The sequence below is a fragment of the Peromyscus leucopus genome, chromosome 6, assembly GCF_004664715.2.
Source record: "Peromyscus leucopus breed LL Stock chromosome 6, UCI_PerLeu_2.1, whole genome shotgun sequence".
Taxonomy (NCBI): domain Eukaryota; kingdom Metazoa; phylum Chordata; class Mammalia; order Rodentia; family Cricetidae; genus Peromyscus; species Peromyscus leucopus.
Window position 1 is genome coordinate 96,218,867 of NC_051068.1, and position 25,704 is coordinate 96,244,570.

Genomic DNA, 25,704 nt, shown 5'->3' on the forward strand with positions numbered 1-25,704 from the left:
TAGCCCCTTTCAATGCTGAGTTCCTGTAATTCCCCGACCACCAGCTGGTCTGGCTGCTGCTTATCCTGCCATCTCTTTACCTGCTCATGAGTGATCAGCTTGCTTGCAACTGGAAGGCGCATGGGCGTGTGTGGCAGGGGGTGGGAATATGATTTGAAACTGCTCATTGTCCTTAGGCAAACTCCTCAGGTAAAACATTTTACATGAAACTCCCAAGGGCTTCATTGGACTGCATGGACAAAACTGTTGACAGGAAGGGAGATGAATCACCCCAAACACCTTTCCCAGAGTTAACTTATAAATGCCCCTGCCTTCTACAGACAAGGAGCTTTTGGATTAAAGAAGTGAAGTAAGGTGTCCAGTGTTCCGATATTAATGACTTCAGCCAGATTGAGCACAGGTTTAAGTTCATGGCGAAAGAAACTGTATTCTTCGCCTATTTGTACATGTAATTTGGGTAGCTCTAAGTGCAAGTTTGTAGAATCAACATCTGTATATGAATGATATGAAATTCCAAGCAATTTTAATTGTAAACTCAATCTAAAAAACTGTTTTGTTCTGCGCTATAAAAATTCAACCTGAACAAGAAAGTGAGGCTCAAATACCTGATGGGCATGGTGAACCCAATGACGCAGGCTGAGCCTTCCTGATCCTCTTGCGCCTTCTGTGTGGAGCCAGCAGCAGTCCAGCTGTGTTGCAGTCTTTGACCTTCCATGTCATCATGGCTAGGGCAAGCAAGGAAGACAGCCACCGATGTAAGGAGAGGCGCAGACCTCCATTCCTAGACACTTCCTGACAACGGGCCTCTGCTCCAACCATACTGTCAGTCATTCGGTCATTCATCACTTACATTCTGGATCATATCTTTATTATTATTGTTTTAGTGCTTAATTAAACGTTACGGTTTCATGTAACTGTATTTTCACTCCCCTGCAGGCCTGACAATGCCTTTTGGTTTCAAATCGCCCGAAGCCCCAAGGCAGGCCCTGATATTGATTTTTTTTTAATATGGGTGAGTAATACCCACTGTTTTTCTAATGCGCTCTTCGCACATGGGATTGTAAAAGTAAACAGTGCTTTTACACCATCTGTTTGAAAGCTGTTAGCTTTTTTAAAATACAGGCACTATTTAAATTGTAAATGGCCCTTACGCAGAAGTTACTTTATACATTCACATTTATAACTGTAAAAATAATATACTTATAGGTTATGTTCCAAACCAAATGATACAAACCCGTTTAGGAGAACATGACGTAAAATGATCCCATAGATCCCCACGAAGGCAAATGTTTACAGGAAAGTTGCCAGGGAACCCGAAGAGAAGTGGATGGAGGTGTGCTCCCTGGCCCTCCCCACCGCCCACCCTCTGGTCTAGAGGACAGATTCCTTTTTTCAGTTCCCTAGGGCACTCATTAGGATTCTGGTTCTCAGTCACAGTAACCTTTGAAATTATGCAATTGAGTTCTTGGGCCACAAATCAATGTGCTTACTTGATGGGATTGGAAGTGGCAAAGGAAGATTCTGGGGGCCTGCTGGGGGCTTTCAAGGGTTGTGGTAGAGAGTACCTGAGAGAGGCCGTATGTGCTCCGTTTCCTTTGCTGCTGAGAGGAACGGAAGACAGAGAAAGAACGGACTATGAAGACAACAGAGTGGCTGCCCACTCTACTCTCTGGCTTTAATATCTGAGGCAGAGGGTGACAGCAATCTGTGGAAGATGCAGTTCGGGTCTGGCCTCCTAGGGATGAAGGGTTGGGATGCATTTCAGGAATGAGTTTGGGACTCGGAAATCCCAGTTACTTGCATGTCTGTGGTAATGAGGATGGATGACAAACAGGAGAGAAAACACTAGCAGGGGATAACATAATACACAGAGAACAGACTGTTGAATTGTAGTTGGCCTGTAAAACAGAAGGCAAAACCCAAATCAAGGCCCTCCGCCCATGCTCCAGTTACACAAATGCCGTTTGATTTTCTAAGAAAGGTGGGTTTTAAAACCGAAGCTATGAAATCCAGATGCGGTTTTTCCTATGGGTAACTCTGCTCTGTGTGTTTTGGTTTTAACAAGTTAAATGTAAGAAAAGCATTAGTTCCTCTTTGGGACAGGAAGCTGGAAGACAGGCCTGACTGCCCAAGGCTTTGTGCTCCGGAGCCATCTTCCAACAATTTTCTTAACTCGTTATCTCTACACTCGTGATGTGATGTGATGTGATGTGTGTGTGTGTGTGTGTGTGTGTGTGTGTGTGTGTGCCATAACCTGTGTGCGAAGGTCAGCAGACAACCTCAGATCTTCCTTCCACTTTGAGACATGCTCTCCTGTCCTCGCCCTCCGCCTTCCCCTAAGCGAGCTGGCTCAGGAACTTGTAGGGATTTTCCTGTCTCCACCCCAATGGCCTCTGGATTTCAGATGGGCAGTACCCTGTCTCATGTCATGTGGGGACCCACACTCACCCCCTCAGGGTTGCGGGAGCCATGCAAGCCCTCTATTCATGAGTCACCTGCTCACTGGCTCGTTTACTTCTTCCCCATTGTTCCCCTGGCTGCAAGGTGCGTAAGAGATGTGTGGTGGTTGATTTACGGGTTTTTAGGAAGTGTGGCATCCATGGTTGTAGAAGTCATGCAGGAAGAAGAGGAGACTGGGGTCCAAGAAGCCAGTCTGGAGGCCATGACAGCTTCTCCCCGGCCATCACACACTGCCCAAACTGGAAGAGACGAATGGAAAGGAAGAAGACTGACCTGGATTAGAACTGTGTTCTACGATCGTCAAAAATCTGTGACTGATTGGCTCTGTCAGCTCCTACTACAGTAACCAAAGTGACCAACCCCAGGTATGTATTATTTACTCTCTTTCACAAGTACAGTCTTACCCGGTGGGGTGGTGATGATGGCTCAGGCCTTTAATCCCAGGCAGAGGCAGGCGGATCTCTGCGAGTTCCAGGCTAGCCAGGGCCATTACACAGAGAAACCCTGTCTCGAGAAACTAAAGCAACAACAACAAACAAACAAACAAAAAACAAGTACAAAAAAACTATGCCTTTGGAGCCAGAAAAAACACTAGTGGAAAAAAATCAAAACAATTAATTGAACCATCTTGACTTAAAAAACATTGAAGATTTGACAAATGTGCTCTTTCTTGGGTTCTTACAATTTATTTTACACAATAAAATGACTCACGAAATAGTAAATGAAACTGGATTCCTTAAATCCAAAACCTAGGTTTTAACAATAGGCATTTAAATTTAAGTTTTCTTGTGATTGCATTGCATTGAGGAACAGAGTTCCTTTGTGGTAGAAACATGATCGGTCCAAAAAGCAAGCTTGTCGTCTTCATCCCCTGCTTCCTGTTTCTTATTTAACTTAGTGGCATAGTCAAGAGGCAGCTAATTCTTGAAGTCCTAAATCAACAGGCTTGGGAGCGGCAATGGGGATGTTGGAAGGGGTGTACTGAGCCACACGAAAAACTATAAAATCTCCCACAGGAGAGATTAAGCTAGGTTGAAGAAATTCAGCTCTTGCCTGGGGCAGCAAAGCAAGAGGCTTAATTCTAGCCCTGCGGGGCAGGAGGCAGGTGCCACAGAGACAAAGCTTCTGTGGAGGATGGAGATCAGGATGTATCCCTATAAAAACCGAACAACTGGTGTCCAGGGCATCTGGTGGAAAGTGGGAGGCAGGAAGCAGAAAGGCTCAAGCTCCCTTTGCTGGATCTGCCCGGGCATTTAATTTCTGCTAATGTCCATTGGGACACAGCGTTAAGCTTGGAATCTCAAGCCTAGTGAGTCCTGCCTTCATCCTTGAAGAACTAGGCTCAGCAAAGTGGTTTTAACACTCCGTGTGGGTTTTGATAACTTCTATCCTGAGAGTTGCCAAGGCAGAGAGGTGCATCTAATTCCATCCACATTTCTCCAGAGATTGCAAAAACACAGACAAGACGACCAAGAGTGGGAGGGACGGGTGCCAGGCGGGAGCCGCCAGACAGGGCTGTGGTGCATGCCTGCTGGCACAGGCAGCCTAGACCGTCCCCCACGTTGGCACCAAGAGCCCGCGGAGTTCCGTGCCCCGCTCTGAGCCTCGGGACTGACAGCCCAGGGAGGGCTGGAGGTCGGGCTCCGGGCAACAGTGCTCCTAGCGCTCTTAGCCAGCGACGGAGGCCGACCCTTCGGGTCCCGTGCGATCCTCCAGCCGCCCCCGGGGCCGGGACAGCAGGGCGGCGGCGCGAGCGTGGGAGGGGGCTCCAGGACTCTGCCGGCCCCGCCCCGCCCCCTCCTCGGGGACCCGGAGCCTAGCATGGACCACACTCGGCGCCGCAGCCATGGCGCTCGCCCGCTGCGTGCTGGCTGTGATTTTAGGGGCACTGCCCGCGGTGGCCGGCGCTGATCCCGCCTCGCCCTCGCCCCTGCACCGCCCGCAAACGTCCCCGCCGCGTCCCCCACACGCGCGCTACCTTCCCAGCCCGCGGCGGCCACCGAGGACCCCGCGCTTCCCGCTCCCGCCAGGGGTACCGGCTGCCCAGCGCTTGCAGGTCCTCACCGCCCGGCACACGCCCCCAGGGCTCCCACGCGGCTGCGGGGCAGGAGAGCTGTGGGGCAACACCACCGACCTCGGCGTCCCGTGTCTGCACTGGGCGAAGGTGCCGCCCTTCTTGGAGCGGTCGCCCCCGGCTAGCTGGGCTGAGCTGCGAGGGCAGCCGCACAACTTCTGCCGGAGCCCTGACGGCGCGGGCAGACCTTGGTGCTTCTACCGGAATGCCCAAGGCAAAGTGGACTGGGGCTACTGCGATTGTAGTCAAGGTGAGTGGTGTCCCCCGCGGAGGTGGCAGCTGGGGACTGGGCACGGAGGCAGCCTGGCTCGGGGGACAGTATCTGTGTACCCGGAGACAGGGGAAAGGGGTTGCCGGTTTGCACTGTGGTGTGGTGGTGGGCTGGGTAGCCACATAACTAGTACAGTGCATTCATTTGTACAGTGTGCCAGTCAGCAAAGCGTGCATCGTGTGACGATTGTCATGGGGACAGTCTCTGTGAAGGTTGCTCAGCTGTAACCCCTAGAGAAGGTCTGTCGGGCCACCGTGTGTGTGTGTGTGTGTGTGTGTGTGTGTGTGTGTGTGTGTGTGTGTTCATCTACCCACAATACACACACATTGCCAGAATTATGCATGGTAGTGGGTGTCTGTTGTCTTGTATCAGCTGGTCTTGATAAGGCGCTCTGTATACAAAAAAAAAAAAAAAAAAGTAAAGAAATACATACATTTGCTAACCACTAGTTTGCGAAAGGGAAGAATTAAATGTAAGATGTGTCCCGGCAAACTTTCTTACCTCTCTAGACCCGGATTTGGAAAGCCGTGGTGAAATGTTTGCCTCGCTGCCATTGTTGACTTTAAAGCATGACAAAATTCTCAGGCCCAAATACAAAGACAGTTATGTTCTGGGGCTCCGTATGGTAAAGAGCACCAGGCAATGAAGAACAAAGGAAAGAGAGGGGCAGGACAGGAACTGCCTCAGTAGCCAAGGAGGCAGCTAGAGTCAAATGGGATCTTCGGCAGAACCATTCCTTCAGCTGTGCGTCTCACTTATGGGAAAATCGGAATTAAGAGTCCACTTTCAACCTCAGCAAAGAAGGTTCATAGCGTATCTTAGGTTTGTGGTAAGCCAAAGTTTCACATTCATAGCTTGAATGCAAATAATCATCTACCTTCACACAGTACTTTACTCTGAAATTAATTTCCTCGTAATTGATATTGAGGTTTTAAAATTGACTCTCTCCTAGTAGAGCAAAACTTTGGCTGTTTTCAACGGCACTCTGTGGTAGGAGTTTCAGAGATTTCCTGAAGTGTGTGCTTCCAGCCTTTGGAGGTAACCTTCTCCAATGTCACCCCTTTTTCACAGACAGTTTATTTATCTCTGCCTTCAATTGAGTTAGTGCTTCAAGTTAAAGGAAAGTGATACGAAGGTTAAGATCAATTATTCTTCATCCTGGAGAATGAAGTCATCGCTGTACTCATGATTCATGGACAGAATGCCAATGTGGCTGTAAAAAAAAATCAAGATGATGTCAAGCAAAGAGCTCTGCTGTTACCTCATTTACTCTAAGATCATTTTAATAAAGTCTTGTGTCTAGCAACAGCATTGGCGGCTTTTTATTATTATGCTTAGTTTTGTAACTAGACATGATAGAGAATTATTAGGAAATTAATAGGTAAGAAACTATAGACTGTTTTCCCTTCAAAACATAGTAAAGAAGGAATTCAAAGTTAAAATATTGTGGTGATCTATTTCTCCTTTCAAATGCACAAGTAACTTTCAGTTTTATAGTCTTAGTGAAGAGAATAGTTTATCTTTGAATTCCCTACTATCCTCTCTTTGGAGAGAAACTAAAATTTTTTTCAATACCTTTAGGTTCAGAGTTAGTGTTTAGCAGCCAAAAATCTCAAATGTGATCACGTTTAGGTAACAAAATATAAGGGAAACAGAAGAAGCTACCCATGATGAGCAACAGACACAAGGAAGAGATTGGCCATGTAATACCCAAATTACTCTTATAGGACCCAACCCTGATAGCCAAAGCCTTGGGCTCTGTCACTCACTCCTGCAAGTCTGGATAGCTATACTTCTGAGACCTCTGGCGTACTCTGAATCGTACAGTGTTCTTATTCCCACACATTTCAGTTGGGGGTTTGGGCAAGAAAACTATATAGTAATGAAAGAATGTTGAATTGTTCTTTAGAAAACATTGATGTTGTTTTGACACAGCAATGTTGGATAAGACTCCTAACATTAGAGCTTTGGGTTTCCCCATGTAAAGAAAAACAGGGTGTTTAAAGAAAAAAGATTTCTTTGTTTATTTGTATGTATGTATGCCTTGTCTCTAAGTATGCATGTGTGTGTGTGTGGTGTGTGTGTGTGAGTGTTCATACACTCGTGTGTTCTCCATACCTCATGTGCCCTTCATTTAAAGCCCAGAAGAAGGGAACTGGATGGCCTTTCTACCACTCTCTACCTCTTCTTTTGACATGAGGTGTCTCCCTGAGATCTTCTCTTGTCTCTGCCCTCCTCAGAGCTGCTGTTAAAGACAGGGCAGGATGTCGCACTTGTTTGTTATGTGGGAGCTGGGATCCAAACTGCAGCCACCACAATTACACAGTCAGCACTCTTTGCTGCTGAGGCATCTCTCCAGCCCCAGAAAATCAGTTTTTAAGCAAATTAATTAAAAGAATTTTTCAAGCTCTGGGCATGTACTCAGAATGACCTTGTCTATTTATTAGAGTTAGGACTTATGGAACACCCACTCTGTGCTGGGTGCTGGACTAAGAATTTGATGTTTGTTTTATTTATTTTTCATAGTCATCTTTATAAAGGAGCCCCTACATTTTCCTGTTGGAAAATCCTAAAGGAAGATTGCCAGGAAAGCAGAAAAAAATATGATAGGATGTGCACATAGATGTGTGCGTTTTCATTTCACAGTCCATTTTGCTCCATTTCTTTATCGGTATGCAATGTAGAAATCTCTGTGCTGTGTTGCAGCACTCACTTGTTAGCTCATAGGCTAGTCTAAGGGCAGAAAGAAAGAAGAGTAATTATGTTTAGTATAAGTACAATGCACATTATTTTAAAGGTATTTTTCTTCCTTTACAGAAAACTGGAACAAAAGAAAAGACTAAAATATAGAAATGTGATCCCTCCTTTAAAGCTTAAACTGGGGTCAGAGTAGAGTTTCAAGTCCCATACAGAGAAGTGAGGAAGTAGGGCCCTCCTGCATGATGCAGAAGGAACAGGGTGGACATTTCAGGTGAGCGGAATGTGAACAATCCATTAGCTCACGTATCAGAGCAGGAAGTGTAATGCTTTGGCCCTGGCTCCAAGAAACTTACCTATTAGTAATAAAAGATCTTTCTGGGGATTGGGATACCCAAATCAGTCCAGGAGTTAGTTCTCACAGTCTCTTTACCTCGAGAGACTGGTGCAATGATTCAGCCATTGAGTCTGATGACCCGAGTTTGATCCCTGGGACTCACATGATGTAAGGAGAAAACTGACTCCTTCAAGTTGTTTTTCAGCTTCCCCATGTGTAACATGGCATATGTTCCTTTCTTGGTCACTGTTCTACTGCTGTGAAGGAACACCATGCCCTAAGCAATTCTTATAAAAGAGAGCATTTAATTGTGGCCTTGCTTACAATTTCAGAGGTTAGCCCATTATCATCCTGGTGGGGAGAATGGAGGCGTGCAGACACGCTGCTGGAGAAGTAGCTGAGAGTTCTACATCCCGATCTGTAGGCAAATGAGAGAGGGAGGGAGAGAGGGAGGGAGGGAGAGAGAGAGAGAGAGAGAGAGAGAGAGAGAGAGAGAGAGAGAGAGAGAGAGAGAGAGAGATATTGATTCTGGGTTTGGCATGAGCTTTCGAAACCTCAAAGCCAGTGGCACACTTCAATGGCACTTCAGTGGGACACAACAATGTCACACTTCTTATTCTTTCTGATTCTTTCAAATAGTGCCACTCCTTGGTGACTGAGCATTCAAATATATGAGCCTATGGGGGACATGATTATTCAAACCATTCCACCTCCCCCCCCAAAAAAATAAATGTGAAAAAACATCTAAAAATTCACCTAGCCACTTGTTAAAATTCTTGGGCTCTAGCCTCAGAGTCCTAATTCCCACATCCAGATCACGAATTGCATGCTTCCCTTCTAAGGTGAAGTGATGAGGTGCTGTTTAGGTGACTCTTTCAAACCCCAAGAAAACCTACAGGAAAGCATCAGGGCCTTGCTAGAATGTGTAGTGAAGGTCAATGATGCTAGCCATCTTGTGACTTTACCTTGCTAGATCGTAGCCTCAGAGAAAGCATAAGACATGCCAACATTGGTTTCCTGTGTGGTCTTATAGTACAACATCCTTGGTATTTGCTTTGCCTGTGTGTGGTGATAACAGCATAGTTTACCGGAACATCCATCTTCACTGAGTGGGAGCAAGAGGCCACTCTCATATTTCCACAGGCAGCTGACCGCTTCCCTCCGACGATCCTTTGCAAGGAGACAGTGAGGGCTTCCTGACTCAGAGTGGCAATCATTTTCACAGTCTCAAGTTGTCACGGCAGAAGGGGCAACTTACTGGACTCTGTTCTGGGAATTCTCCTTTTTAACCAGCAGTGAATTAGTCTTAGGTGGAAGATGGCAGATGAGTAGTAACACAGGTAGACTACGTGATGAAGGTTCAGAGGACTATGTCAGCTTCTCATCACTGTGACAAAACATCCGAGTTGATAATGTGAAAGGGGGGAAGGTTTTCCTAGGCTTCTGTTTTCGGAACTTTCAGCCCATGGTCCATTTGGCTCCATTGTTCTGAGGGCTCTCCTGAGGCAGAGCGTCAGGGTGGGGTGCTGACGGAGTGCAGCTGCTCATGGCCTGCCAGCCAGCAAACAGAGGGAAAGAATTAGGGCCTGTGGTCCCAATTCCTTTTCATGTGCTTAGCCCACAATTACCTATCTTCCTCTGACCACACATCACCCATCTCTCAACATACTCATAGGCTAGTGGCCAAACCGTGGCACTTGGCTTTTGGGGAACATTTAAAAATCCCAAGTCATAACAGAATGATCTCCAGATATAACCTCTTATCATCTCATGCTAGTCTGGTCCTAAGTACTTAGTCACCCCAAATCTCTTAGTTCAAATAGTCATGCTGGACACACAGGCTAAATATTGCTGTTTATAGACATTCCTCTTGGAAGGCCATATGCTGTTTGAAGTGAATATCAATTAAAAAGTTAGCCTAGCAGACATAATGGCTCATGCCTACAATCTCAGTACTCAGGAGTCTGAAGCAGGAGCATGACCTTTGAGTTCAAGGATATCATAGGCTGCATAATGAGTTCCATGGGTAGCTAGGGCTAAGGAATGAAATGCTATCTAAAAAAATGTGATAGAACTCCCCTCCTCTTATATGCCTTTTAATCCCGTATCTTCAAAAAAGAAACCTCAAACCAAAGTGTAAATATTATTCATTTCTATTAGTCAAGGAAGAAATAAAGGATGGGAACCAAATATATCGGTCAGCTTTGTTTGGTAAATCCCACTCTTTCCCAAATAAAACAAATGGAAAGCTAAGCCAATTGGGCTAATTAGTTACCACAATGTACATTTGTTTTAAGAGAAAGAAGAATCAGCAAAAAATAAGTTCTACCCTAGAGCTTTCAGAGCCACTAGGAATTAGTTTATAATACGAAGGAATCATAATAAAAATTTGAAACAGAGTTTGGTGAAGAACAAAAACTGTCACATCACCATGCCAATCTTTTTTCAACTATTATTGAACTTCACAAGCACATTAAGCAATTAATTTTAGTCCTTCTGTTGTTCTAGTGGAATTAGATGAATGCCTGCTGACAATAACAAACTACTATCCTCATCCTTGACCAAACTATCCTTAAAACATAGAAATGTCAGCATATAAACTACTCAAAAAAATTAAGAAAAAAGCCTCCATTACATTTTGCAGATGTTAATATATGTACTACATTGCATTAAGTATACTGCATGGATATATACAAATCATGAAAAATAGCATTATCCGAAGACAGCTGAATTGGGAGAACGTTTGTTGACTTTTCAAGTGCAGTGGAGGATGTTAATTTAACTTTGATAATTTCTTTTCAACCTATCTGAAAGAAACTGAAGTGTGCTGGTCTTAACTATTATCATTCTCACCTGTAACTTGAGTCTGTTTTAACATTGTGGAACAATAGATTTGAATCATAACATCCCAGGTAAAAATGAAATCAAATCATTGTTTAATGTCAGGACATTTCTCTGAACTTACATCCAACTGAATTCTATCTGCCTCCATTAGTTCTCATCTATAATTCATAGAAACTGTTCATTTATTATTCATGTAGCTACCTTTAGTACTGGTAAAAATATGAGTTGGTCTAGTTCAAAGTGAGAAAACATCCTCTGAAAACCCAATCCTACTCATTGATGTTATGCTTACTGGAAATTTATAAATCCTATAAACTATTCCTTAGTTAGTTTAAGACATGTCCTGTGACATCTTACGAAAGATGGCAATTTAACCATGGCCAAGCCATGATTAATATAATCCTACCATAACATTTCACAAACTTTATGTCATTAAACAGTTTACCCACAAGCAAATGGTCGCAACCAGTCTCGCTGGAAGAGAGTCTAGCCATCCAAAGAAGGGTTAATGCTGCCAGGAGCTGCCATACTTTTCTAGCAAACCCCAATGGCTTGAAGCAGAATGGCTAGGATCAAGGTGTTTGACTAGGTCAAGCGGCCTTTAATGGCAACAAGGGAAGGGTTTCTTGCAGGTTATTTGTGAGCTTCTCCAACCTCCTCCCTCATGAGAGAAATGCCCCAGGATTCAGGTGCAGAGGCCCTGTGTGTGCCTTTCTGTCTGAATTTCCCCAACAAGCAACAGCACAGTCCCTCCGGGGCCCATTCTAGTGACCTCATCTTAACCTGTTTACACGTAAGACCACGTTCACAGGTACGGGGAATGAATTAGCACTTCAACATCTTTTGGGAAGCACAGTTCAAAAACAGCCTAAAGCATGAAAAACTGAAACTCGTGAGGGGAATTTTAATAATATCAGCTGTTCTCTACGTTGAATCGATTGAGAGTGATAAAATGGTTAAAGACACCTCTTCTTCCATGCCATATGTCGGAAGATTTTTTTTTTAGTTTTAATATTTTAATTTTAATTTTATGAACTTTATTATTTAAAAAACATGCAAATAAAATGCCTATACACCTTAATGAACTTCTATACAGTTAAAACAGGCAATCTGAAGCAGTGGCAATCACACTGAATTTTACACTTCCACTATGGACTATGCTTTTATACACTTATCCACCACCAAGAAATCCACAACAGAGTAAGAACTAGAGAAACAATTAGCTGTCTATTTTATTGCACGGCTCATGCTCATTACCTGCACTCAGACCTTGCTCATCCCCCTACATTCAGACTTTCCTCTCTTTTTTCTACACATTATGCTATGTCCGCAAGTGCTTTTGTTTACATATATACATATGTTGTTGCCTAAATTCTGCATATGAGGAAGAACATGTGGAACTCTACTTTTAACAAAGCTAGCCATGAGGCCAATTTCTGTAACATGAACTCAGGAATCTTATGTGTTTTCTTTTCTTTCCACATGAAAAGAAAAACTATAACCTAAAATGACAGTAAGTTAAATATTTTTGCCAAAAAATTAAGAAAGTAGAATGCTAAGCATTATTGTGTATTGGCATTGGAATTTTTTAAAAGCAACCATCCGATGGTTTTTGGTATTCTTCCTGACAAGCTGCCATGGACAGCCTTCACGGTTTTACACATCCACGACTGCTTTGGTGTATACATTTATAATGATTGACATAGTTTCCCTCAGACCTCTGCTTGGAATAGAAAATTTCAAGCGATATACAGTGAAATCTCAAAATGGAAGGATTTAGAAGATAATAATTCCTGAAAATTTGCCCTTGTGAGATTTGAAGGCAGTGTAGGCTTAGATCTACTAGAATATGATCAAGAGAAGTTAGTTGCTGCTATGAAGGGTATTTATGTGTGAGGGAAGGGGGTAGATCATTATTGATAACACAGGATTGTGGCAATTGGAAAGTATTTGCCAAGCAAAGAATTTAGTTTACGGTTTATGTGAGAAATGATACTGTTGATATGTATAGCAAGAGCATTTAGTCTACCTGGCTTTGAACCTTATGATTGGTCTGCTCTTTATCCTTTCTTTTATTGATCTAAGGTTGTTTCCCTTTCCCATGTATAATTGTGTACCTATAAATTTGTATAAATGTGTCTTAGTGTGTGTTTTAGTGCTGTGAAGAGATACCATGACCATGGCAACTCTTATAAAGAAAACATTTAATTGGGGTGGCTCACTTACAGTTTCAGAGGTTCATTTCATTATCATCATGATGGAGAGCCTGGCAGCATGCAGGCAGACGTGGTGCTGGAGCTGAGAGTCCTACATCTTTCAAGCAACAGAAAGTCGACTGACTGTCACACTGAGTGAAGCTTGAGAAAAGAGACCTCAAAGCCCGTCCCCACAGTGACACAATTCCTTCAACAAGGCCACACCTAATAGTTCCACCCCCTTTGGGGCTATTTTCTTTCAAACCACCACGAATGTGTGTCTACACATAACACATGTTGTATCCATAGCCCTACTGCAAATCTGTATGGACATTAGGACAAAGCCACCCCTGCCAGAGCGTCTGTCTCTTGTTTAGGATCCTGACAAAGCCACTGTTCACCTTTCTGTGTGGACAGACAGTCTGAGGCTGTCTATACATCTGCCTGATTGATTAGCTTACTCCCTTGTAACATTTGGTACATTCATTGTGATATTTCTAGTAGAATGATGATCACTAACAAGCTATGATGCATGTAGGGATACCCAACATTGTAAAAAGGAATTCTTATAGGGTCTTGCTTAGGTTTAGAGGCAAGGGGACAGTGCCAGGCAGTACTCCAGGGGATAATTGATAACAACACACCAGCTTCTCAGTGATGTGGGATACAGCTTTCTGTCATCCACAAATTAAGGAAATTAGTTATAGTTTTTAAGATTGCCACCATTTCCAGCATCCTAGGATAATAAACACAGGAGGAACAAGTCTGATAGAAAGCTCATTTGTGGGTTGACATGCAAATTGAACTTCTCAGATTTGGGAGTGTGTGTGAATTTGTTAAAAGAAAATTGGATGATCACTCCTCATCTCTTGTCACGTCACAGATAGAACTAAGTGACCCTAGGCTCTCACCATGTGTTTACAAGCCTGAGAAATTATGGTGTGGAAGAATGTTGCCTTGGAAACCGTTCCCACTGTTTTTGAATGGTCCTTGGTTTTCTTCTTTCCATCTCTAAATGCCTCTGTTATTTAGGTGATGTGATTACATCATTTCTTGTTGACAACATTGTTAGGCACTATTTTTTAAAATTGTTTCTTTTATTTTTTTTCAGATTATAATATAATTAGATAATTTCTCCTTTCCTCCCCCAAGCCCTCTCATGTACCCTTCCTTGCTCTTTCAAATAAGTGGCCTCTTCCTTCATTAATTGTTGTTACATACATATATGTATATATATACGTATTCCTAAATTAATAAATACTACCTGCTCAGTATGTATGCTCCTTGCATGTATATTTTCAGTGCTGATCACTTGGTATTGGATAAGCAATCGGTGTGCTTTTCCCTGGGGAAGACTATTTCTCCAGATAGGCATCAAGTCTCACCATTATTTACTTCCAGTTTAAGTATAGCTATAATTTGTTTTTGTTACTAGAACATTTTAGCTCTGTAAGACATGAGTAATTTGGTGGTAGTGGGAATTAATGCAGATGATGTATCAATTTAAAATAATATTTGAGATGAGTAAATGGATTATTTGATTGAAACAAACTGTTGGAAACTATAAATAAAAGAAATAAACTGCTGGTGTTTGTGGTATGCATGATATTATATCTACCTGTAGAAGATTTATGATTTCAAATAATCTCAAACAATTCAAACCCCTCAGATATATTTCTTTTTCTTTTTTTACTTACTTACTTCTTTATTTAGAGTGTGTATCTGGTGGGTATGCCCATACCTCAGATGTGCATGGAGCTCAGAGGACAATTTGCATTACCTCGACAGCTTAGCAGCTGGCACATGACCTGCTGAGCCATCCACTGACCCAGGCGTGTTTCTTTTAAAACGTACTGTGCATCAAATGTCTCAGTAACTTAGATAGGGGCTCCTCTTGCTTAGTCTAAGTTTAAAAGTTGAGACTGTATGATGAATGTCACATGGCCTGTCAGCTGTGAGGCCACACCCATGTGGCCTCCTGAACGATCCCGATTAGACAGTATAGGCTCTGCTTCCATTATTGCCGCCTTTTGTTTCTTGTGATTTCGTTGTGAAATACGATATATTTTTCTTAAATGCTTACATTCTTTGAGAATGACTATTTGGAAAATCGTAGTGGTGTGTGGTTAAGTGAGTACAAATGAAATTAATAGATAATGTAAGCATACTATTTTTGAAAATTATCATAAAACTACACATGCTAACACTTCAATATGCAAATTATCTCAGAATTTTTAAATAGGGCTTTTTTTTTCTTCTTAATTTCCTAACTTACAAAGTAAAGGTCATCCTATATATTTAACCTCTGTCTTTCTCTTCCTCTTATCTCTCTCTCTCTCCTCTTCTCTCTTGCTCTCTGTGATGTATATGTGTGTATGTAGTTTGCCTGTGTCTGCACATCTGGAAGCCAGAGGTCAACTTTGGGTATCTTTATTACTCTCCACTTTGTTCTTTCAAGATTTATTTATTTTTCTTTTGTATGTATGAGAGTTTTGCCTGCATGTATGTATATATGTGCACCACATAGGGTGTCTGGTGTATGTGGAGGCCAGAAGGGGGTGTTGGATCTGGAACTGGAGTGAAGGATGTTTGTCAGCCTCTATGAGTGCTGAGAACTGAACTCAGGTCTTCTGCAAGAGTAACGGGCACTCTTAACCAATAAGCCATCTCCCCAGCCCTGAGTCTTTTTGTATGTATATATATACATACATATATATGTGTATATATACATATACATACATGTTATATATACATGTTATGTATATGTTATTCTTTGAGAATTTCACACATATATACATTGTACTTTGATCATATCCACCCCCTCACTCTCTCCATTCAACTCCTCTTAGACTGTCTCCCCAGTATGTCTTCCTCCCAACTTTATTTCCCCCACCTCTTTGTGTGTGTGTGTGTGTGTGTGCGCGCGCGCACGCGCCACACTGAATCCATTAGTACTGCCCAAATGCACATAGATATGAAGCATGGACAATCTACCAGAGGCCACACCCTGTTTTGATCAAAGAAACAATGTAAACCATCACCCAGAAAATACAAACCAGAGAAGCCAATATGATTGTCCACATCATCCTTTAGTACCCCACTCCCCCTTTTAAAGGCACAAGATCTTCTTACTAAAAGCAGAGCAAACCTAGCTTCCTGCCTGGGAAGACACATTCATGTTTTAAATATTTCCCAAATGTTTATTGTTTGATTGATGGATACTGTAGCATGAAAGCAAATATAGATATTACAAATGTTAACCAGCTAAGTGTTGGATATTTTCAAATTATAATCCATCTGCACGTTTTAATGTATATATTAATGAGCTAAAAGTAGATCCCATCTGCATGCTCTTATTTTTTGAATGAGCTTCAAGGTCTTGCTGGCACACATTTTAAATGTCTAACATAGGGTACTGGAGTCGGAAGAAATCTTCAGATATCTAAGTTTCTCCTTTGTCACATTGGTTGTCAGAGCTTGGAGACACTTGTAGCAAAGAGTGACAATTAGCTAAGGCCACACCCCAACTGAAGTCTCACTTGGCCAGGTGGCAGACTTCTTGCACAAAAACATCTAGACTCCTATTTTATATCTGCAAATTGTCTATTTTCTTCTTGGTCACGTCTTAGGAGACAAAAGCTTACACAAGCATATATTCAAGACTGAGGGTAGAGGCTGATGGGGAGATGACTCAGATGTTAAGGTCATTTGTTGCTATTGCAAAGGACTCGGTTTCAGTCCCTAGCACTCAGTTAGTACTGGACAACCATTTGTAATTCTAATTCCAGGGGATCTGATGCCTTCTTTTGACCCCCAGGTCACAGGCATACACAGGGCACATATAAATACATGCAGGCAGAACACTGTACACATAAAATAAAATTTAAAAGTTTCTGATTTGATGTTGAATTTCCTTGATCTATATGTATTCAAATGTGTGATGTCTGCTTTTCTTTTTTCTTACAAATGCATCTTTATTAGTTTCTTCCATTTATAAAAATCCAAATGCTTTGATAAATTTATTTTCTTACATTTGATAAAACTAATATTTGCCATTGGATTTTCAGAGAAAACAGAGTAACAAAACAAACCTCGTTATCTGGACTGGGCCATATTCCCATTTATTGGAATGAAGTTTGTTGTCAAGGAGATTTAAAAACATAGTGTTTTGTGAAATAGACATCTGGTGGGTGGGTCATGACCCCAGAAAGTGGCAGCTGCTATCATGTGTAGCTTTTCCCATTATAAAAAGACAAAACAAAACAAAACAAAAAAATTTATTTGAGTTTCGCTGCTTTAAATATGGTTCTAGATGATAAATGTGCCTTAGTTAAATCATTTCCTTAAGTATTTAAATACAGACATAAGTCTGAATCATATTCAACAATATAATTAAATACTGTTGACTATGACTGCATCTAACTCTGAATTCCGTTTGCTTTTCCAATAATATCTAATTTTATCATATTTTCTCTTTCTTATATCTCAGTAACAGAAAGATTGTGCACTGTATATTATGTTGTACATGAAACACTTATTTTGACAGCAGGAAATCCTGGAAGTTTCAAGATGATCTTGATACCAAATCTGAAATGCTGCAGCTGGGGCAGCTGCTTTCCCAGTATCTAATCGTCTTAGCTATGTTTCTCCCTGCTATGACAAGTACCCTGACAAGTGCAACTTCACGGAGAAAGGGTTTATCCTGGCTTATGGCCTCAGAAGGACATGGTGCACTATGGCAGGGCAGATGTGGCACTAGACAGGGAAGGTGTAACCGTATGAGCGAGAGGCTGCCTAGTCACATGGCATGGGACTGTCAACAGGAAGTAGGGTGGGGCTACAAAGCCGCAAGCTCTGCCTCCCGTGACCCACCTCCTCCAGTGAGGCTCCATAACCTTCCCAAACAGTAGTGCTAACAATGGACCAACTTTCCAAACACATCATCCTATGACAAATATTTCACATTTAGACCATAGCAATGGGGTGTAGTTGTAATATTAGCAGTTTTCTTTGGATTGTAGATAGCATATTCCCTCATGCTGGTTGTTGGCTTGAGTAAAGTCTCCTTCCTACTTATGTACCAAGTATATGCTGATTGACAATATGTTTCAAGTATGCAAGTGTACATCTGTGAATATGAACATAAGAAGGAAAAGAGCACGTAAGACAGTGTATGAGCTTGGGGAGAGATTGTAGTATGTTTTAATATGGAACCACAATCTGAATACACAGCGTATTTCTTTTTACATTTTCTTTGGTGTTAACACCGTGAGCATATATTCTAGGATCTGAAATGAAATGCTGACTGCCAGTTCATAGAAGTGTTTGAGTATAGGTCCTGGGAAAATTGGAGACGGTAATTTAAAAAATAAAGAAGCTCCCATTACAAGACACCCTAAGGGCCAATTTAGAGTGATTGCTATGAATTGTGATGAAGAGCCGGCATGGTGTAGGCATGGTCTAATGTCTGAGATCCTTTTTCTGAGTCTGATGCACATTACATCTTGATGTTGTCTATGTTTTATCTCTTTTATTTTTTTTTTGTTCCTATAAATTCCACTGTTTGCCCCAATCAATTTTTATCATTTTTATTACTTATTAATTTTTGCTAAATATACAAAGAAATAGATTTCCTTGTGATATTTTCATGCACATTTTACTTAGCTCTTCTCTGTTCACCTAGACCATGTCCATGCTCTCATAATTTAGGTACCTACAGGAAGACCTGGCTTTGCATGTTTAAAACCTCCAAAGGATTAATTGCTGTGTTGGAAAGATGTATCTGTGGATGTTAAGTAGTAGGCTGGGGCTGGTCTGAAGTCTTTAGACTTTGTGGCAATGACCCTCACAGCAGACAGCTGGTTCAACGGTGCATCTAGCCACTGACCCTAGGCTCAATGCAGTCAGACTTTAGAATGACGCCCTGTTGATGGAGTTTGTCCCCAGGTACCAAGGGTGGAGCTATCTTTTCCTCCACTCTCTCTTGTCTGGGCCAAACCTGCATCTTCCTGAACTAACTGACTTTCCAGCATCTATCCCTGTTGCTCTCAAAAACTTTCTCCCAGGGCACCCTGGGACACCCAAGGCATCATTTTGCATCCTGTAGGTACCTTATATCTGTAAACACAACTGAAAACATGGGCCTGGTGAAGGACTGTCTCTTGTCTGAAATATCTTCTCCAGGTTTTGAGTGTCATTTGCTAAACCAGCCAGCCAAAGAATACCTCTTGCACGCCTCTATCAGGCTCATGAATACACAGGTGAGGAAGAGATAGTGTCTCTGTCCTCATTTTCATTCAGAGGGAGTGACAATTGACATACAAACAATAAATGACAATTCTGAATAGACACAGACCTCCAAGAGACGCAAAATTTGTCAGTGGAGCAGGGCAGGCCTCAGAGTGCCATTTTGTGTTTTATTTATTCATTTTTTATTGTTACTTTGAGACTGAGTTTTTCTGTGTAGCATTGGTTGGTCTAGAACTTGCTATCTAGAGCAAACTGGCTTTCACCTCGTGATCATCATATCTCCTGAGTGTCATGGAATATTGTTTTAACCAGGCAAAGGTGTCTTACATTTGTTTATGCTGCAGAATATTAATGTAGCTGTGTAAAGGTGTGCTACATTTGTTTATGCTGTATCTGTTTAATGATGTAAGGATGTGTTGCTGTTTTACCTGACCTGCCTAAGGCACCTGATGGGTTTAACAAAAACCTGAACAGCCAATGGCTAGGCAGGAGAGGGATAAGCGGGGCTGGCGGGCAGAGAGAATAAGTAGAAGGAGAAATCTAAAAATGAGAGACGAGAGAAGAGAAAGAGGAGAAAGAGGGGACAGGCCCAGGTCCAGAAGCCAGGCAGCCACCAGCCAGCCAGACTCAAGAAGCCATGAAAGTAAGATCTACAGAAGTAAGAAAGGTGATGAGCCCCGAGGAACAAGGTAGATAAAGAGATGTAGCATGATTCTTAAAAAGTTCTTATTAATAAGATCAAACCCAGACCAGGTATTGGGGTGAATTCTGGAAGATCAGAGAGACAGAACAAGCCACAGCTAACTTCACCTGGCCAACTTCTCAGCTGGTCCTGTTTCCTCAGGCTGGAAGCCTCTGAGTCCTCATCCCAATATCTCTCAGCTGAACTGCTGCTCAAAAGCCTGAAAGCTTAACCAGCTAAATGCTTCTAGTTTCTGGTCTTCACACCTTATATACCTTTCTGCTTTCTGCCATCAGTCCCTGGGATTAAAGGCTCACTTTCTGGGATTAAAGGTGTGAGTCACCATGCTTGGCTATATCCTTGAACACATGGATTTCTTCCTCTGGAATGCTAGGATTAAAGGTGTGCACTACCACTGCCTATCCTCATGTTTAATATTGTGGCTGTTCTGTCTCTGACCCCAGATAAGTTTATCAGGGTGTACAATATTTCAGAGAACACAATACCACCTCAAAGAGAACTACGTTAATTTAAGTTAAAAAGAGCTAGCCAGAAATGAGCCTAAACTAGGCTAAACATTCATAACTAGTAAGAAGTCTCTGTGTCATGATCTGGGAGCTGGTTGGTGGCTCAGCCGAGAGGGAAGATTGCAGCTTGTACCCATGACGTGTTAGGATGCTGATTCAGCTCAGGTAGTCAGGCCAGGCCTCCTGGGGAAGGGATGTTGATAGTTGATAATGGAGAGAAAGAGGCAGTCATGTGTAGATCGGTGGTGGGGGGCATGATTTCAAGCATAGGTACAGCAGGAATAGGGATTCTGAGGTGGGAACCAACATGGAGTTTTTTTAAGGATAGAGGCTAGGGACATGTGGTTACAGCCAAGTGAATGGGCCGGGAGTGGTGACAGGGCTTTAGAGATTTATGATACACAAAGACCGTGGGAATGTGGCCACCTGTGGGTGTCCTTAACACAGAGAAAGTGAGTATGTACTGAGCTGCACCCAAGTGAATTCTCAGTAATTGTTTTTTGGAGGTCCAATCTATAATGTCCACTAATTCATTACAATGAATTCGATGAAAATTTGCACTGATTTCTACAAATGTAAAGATAATTCACTTTGAACACAAGTATGTTATAGACATGAGAACTATAGTTAATAATTACATTTGAGAATGTTCAATTTACTGTAAGTAAAAAAAAATTAATGACTCCCTCATAATCTGATGAAAATTAACTCTGTCTCAAGTGATTGGAAGTTTGTTCATGTGTCCTTTCTGCTTTCTGAAGTTGTAAAAAGCTGATTTAGGACTATTTTCTCCAAAGATATCTCTGTATAAGTCTAATTCAATGTGGAGTATTTTAATTGGTCAAGATTCTCATAATGTCTATTAGAGATGCATGTGTATGTCTATGTCACCGGTGTGGCTTGACCAATATTATTTCTGAGAATGGGAGAAGATGACATATGTGTATTGTGATGCAGAAGTACAAAAAACCGTGTCTTGAAGTTGATTTTAAATTTGTATCGCACAGGCCGGCTGTTGCCTGTCATTCGCCTTGCTGGTGGGAATAGCGGGCATGAAGGTCGAGTGGAGCTGTACCACGCTGGCCAGTGGGGGACCATCTGTGACGACCAATGGGACGATGCTGACGCAGAAGTCGTCTGCAGGCAGCTGGGTCTCAGGTTTGTTCTGTACTGCTTCTGTTTTACTTTCTTAATTTTTGATACTGTTACTTTTGTACTCCAGAGAGGGTGCTGTATGTTTAAATTTCCTGAAACCAATGGCAAAGGCTACCTTTTTATCTTTGTACTAGTTTTTAAGCTCTCTGAAGAGTACATGCATGTATTCTATAGAGCTAATCTGCCTTTTGTTGGAATTAGGGATTTTCTACTTTCATTGGTAGCCTTTACATTGCCCTTGGGTAAGGCTGTCATTGTCTATTACAATGAATGTTTTTTATAAGTCACTGGATGATGCACTAATTGTTAGCTTACTATATATATTTAACTTTTCCAAAGGTTATCTAAACTTTAGAAGTTCACTTCTCTTTTTGTTAGTTATGTTTTAGAACAAAGGATGTTTATCCATGCACAAAGGAAGTAATTCCAATATAGGGAATGGAATGAAGTGTATAATAAGGACATCAGGATGAAAAACAACATCCAATGTCCTTCCAGGCTTGTGATTATTCTGGAATATTATGCTTTTTAAACATTGGTTAACAAAGCTAAAAGTTTACATAGGATTATATGAGATCTTTTAAAGGTTAATATTTTACACTAAATTCAGTTATTCTACTTAGCACTTGGCGGGAGGTCGCTGTAATGAGAGTTTCTCAGGGCATATATCATTTTGTCTAGTTAGCCAAATTTTTTTTTTTTTTTTGGTTTTTTTTTTTTGAGACAGGGTTTCTCTGTGTAGCTTTGCGCCTTTCCTGGGACTCACTTGGTAGTCCAGGCTGGCCTCGAACTCACAGAGATCCGCCTGGCTCTGCCTCCCGAGTGCTGGGATTAAAGGCGTGCGCCACCACCGCCCGGCTTAGTTAGCCAAATTCTTGATATTGAGGTAGGATTTGTAATCTTGGGCCAATTAGTCTAACTTGCTTGGAATTGTTTTATGACAGCCCCCCTTTTCAAAACTCTATATTCACATTGAAGCATTTTAAAATTTTATCTCTGAAAGCTTTAGTATACCTCTCTTAAGAATAAGAACATTATCCACCATAGCCAAATTACCATTATCGTAAGTAGCCTAATTTCTCATTGTATTCAAGTGTTTTTAGTCACTCACACAGTGTCTTTGACACATGCTTTGCCCACAGCGGGACTCAGTCCAAGGTAATCCAGTGCAGCTGGACATTATAGCCCTGAAGTCTTTTAGAACCTGGGCCAGTTTCTTCTATTTTCACAGCCTCAACTTGTTGAATGGACACACTAGAGACTGCCCCATCTTCTAAATTAGTGTCATTTAGATTGGTTCTTTAATTCTTACAGGTTCTGAAATTGGAAACTAGTCACAAAGGCTTGATTGGCTCAATGCTAGGTTCTGCTTAGAAACCACCACAGATGATGGGTTATTGTCTGGCTCTCCACCAGGAGTCGTGGAGTCAAAATGGTGCTCTTTTTTTTTTTTTTTTTTTTAAGTCCCATAATGGCAAGGCTAAAATTGAACATTAAGGTGACTTTTCCAGTTTGTGTAACTGGATCTAACTGCTGACTTGTAGTTTGTGTGTGGGAAAGGAACAAACATGAGAATCCTAGGACAGTGGCTTTGGCTTTAGTCACTAGCAGTATTTTTGGCTAGTATTTCTTTAGGTGGACCAGACAGGGCAAGTCAGTTCCTTTTAATAAAACTACAACAAATTGTGGAATTTACAGATGATTTATTTTTTAATTGTTTGACTAGGTCTCAGATTCAAGGCCAGTGTTGTTTAATGTTTCCAAACTTTGCTATTGGAGATAGAATAGCATAGCGTGAGCACCTTCTGGCCTCTCAAAGTATGTGGTCCTACCTCTGAGTTGTTACAGGATAGCTCTTAGTAACAGTTTTCTTGCCCATAACATGTTTCTAATTTACAGTGTTGAGTTATGTAGTAGCCATACAAAATACATTGGCTGTCAGGGTCAATCTAACTATGGAGCATTAGATTTAAAAGATGGTGAGTAAGCTGGGTGTGTTGTGGTGAGATTATCAGACAAAATTCCTCTATCCAGAACTTCTATTTAGTTAGAGGCATCTCCAGATTCTGTGTTTTCAAAACACTCTAAGGCAGTGGTTCTCAGCCTTCCTGATGCAAAGGGAATTATTATACTTAAGATACTTAAATTTGATTAGCTCGGTATGTGGGGATGATGAAGAGGAAAAAGGGAGACTGGCAGATGTTATCAAATTAGATAACCTGGGGGTGCTTATGTACTCAGTAAAATTCAGGTGGAGCTTAATATTAAAAGCATTTCCTCCTCATGGCTTTAGGAACCTTTAAAAGCCCAGCTTAGCATTACATCACATTTGATTGTGCTGAAGTTCCATAATTTACACAAAAATTTAATTATTTAAATGCTTCTTTCCATTAATTTTGTTTTCCTTAGAGGGAGCTATAAAATTCTCCTATAGGATGATATTAAATGTTAGGATAACATTATTATAATATAAATTGCTGTTTAAATTTTTTCTTTACCTTTTTATTTCCCTGCCCATCAATAAATGTTGACTCCCTTACAGAATTTACAATGAAAATTTCCAGATATATGGACTTGATTAATCAGAGAGGAAGGTTTATTAACAGACGGGGAAGTGATGCCCACTTATAGCCATGTTCTTGATTTCATCCTGTGAGTCGGAAACAGTCCTGAGACTCATGACTCAATCCACAGAGGATTTTCCCCACTCATTCTATACTCTGTTAAATGGCAGGACAAAAACATAGAGCTGAAAGAAACACAGAAGTAAGACGAGAAAGAAAATGATAGTGTCAGTGTTTTGACTGGACTGTGTTAGACATAGCATCTGCCGTCAACTGAAAACATCCTGGGAGACTGTAAAACACTGGAGGTTCAGAGCCTGCTGACCGTTACCATTTAGATATGGTGGGATGCTGGGAAAGCTATTTAACTTGCGAGCCTCTGTTTTCTTGCCCATAGAGCTGGCATTATAACAAGATAAAGCTGCAGTGGAAGATTAAATGAGTTAGTATGCACAGTGCTCTTAGACCAGTGCCAGGCAAGTTTTAAGCAGTCATTGTACATTAGGAGTCACTGGTGATGGAGGAGACTGATGACCAGTACACTGATGATTAAAAATGAGTTTCTACAGCCATAGGTCGTAAGTGTTACAAACTGATATGTGTAGTTAAAGAAGAAATCCTTTATGACCTAAAGAGCATGTGCTTTGCTGGTCTACCTACCTTGTCTGCTTCAGATAGTGGCCAAGTTTGGGTCTTGAGTTAATCATATGGTGGTGTTTGTTTGGCAGTTTCTGTAATGGGGTCCATGCCCTTTGATTAATGACAAGAACACATAGGATGAGGGTCAAACACAGAATGAAGCCATAAGCTTTCTCTGCAGTCAGGGCATGAAAGGAATGAGTGCTTGGAGCTTCAGCGCGGAACTGGCAGGCTGGTGTGGAAATGATTTCCATATGGGAAGGACAGTGTTTGGAGCAGCTTTCTCAGTTCATGTGGACAGGAAGAACAGAGCATGCGCAGCTTACTTACTCAATTCATGTAGATGGGAAGGACAGAGCACACGAAGCTTATTTAATTTGTGTAGATGGGAAGGACAGAGCACACACTACTTACTTAATTCACGTGGAACTTTTTGACGTCCTAGCCCATGAGTTTGATGCCTCTTTACCCAGTATTGTCTGATCTCTTTAGAAGCCATTCATTTCTTTGTTTTTCCTGTGAAACCAGCAGCAGGTCATGAGGAAATCCCGACTGAAGGAGTGTGTGTGTGTGTGTGTGTGTGTGTGTGTGTGTGTGTAAACACATACATGTCTTCTAAATTTTAATATACTCAAACATTGACTAGAAAACCAAGTTAATGTTGCATGATATTTTCCTGGTTAGTGCTTCCCCCTCAAGTTTCTTTTGCTTGTCTGATGCATTTATCTTAATTAAATGTTTTTAAGATCTTTAACATATTGTTTCAGTAGAAAATATGGAAATATATAAAACAGAAAACAAAACACCCACTGATGCTTTAGAAATAGACTTTGGCATAAGTAACTTCTCTTGAGTCACCATTTGGAATGCCCACATGCTGGATTCTTCCTCAAGCACGTGAGACAGCTGAAGGCAAGCAACAGGTCTCATGTTTTGTTCTGAGAGCCTGTGCCATGCAAACAGTATATCTGCCCCAGAGTTTGGGGAGTCACTCCCAGCGAAGAGATGAC

General features: G+C 41.7%; 1 protein-coding gene across 1 annotated transcript in view; it reads left to right on the forward strand.

Annotated features, from left to right (window-relative positions):
- Nucleotides 1-4,007: 4,007 nt before the first annotated feature.
- Prss12 (serine protease 12) overlaps nucleotides 4,008-25,704 on the forward strand; it is a 62,222-nt gene continuing 40,525 nt past the window's right edge. Inside the window, exons 1-2 of the mRNA XM_028881472.2 lie at nucleotides 4,008-4,784; nucleotides 21,344-21,494. Coding sequence (XP_028737305.1) covers nucleotides 4,307-4,784; nucleotides 21,344-21,494 — 629 coding nt within the window. The 5' untranslated portion in view covers nucleotides 4,008-4,306. The remainder of the gene's footprint in view (nucleotides 4,785-21,343; nucleotides 21,495-25,704) is intronic.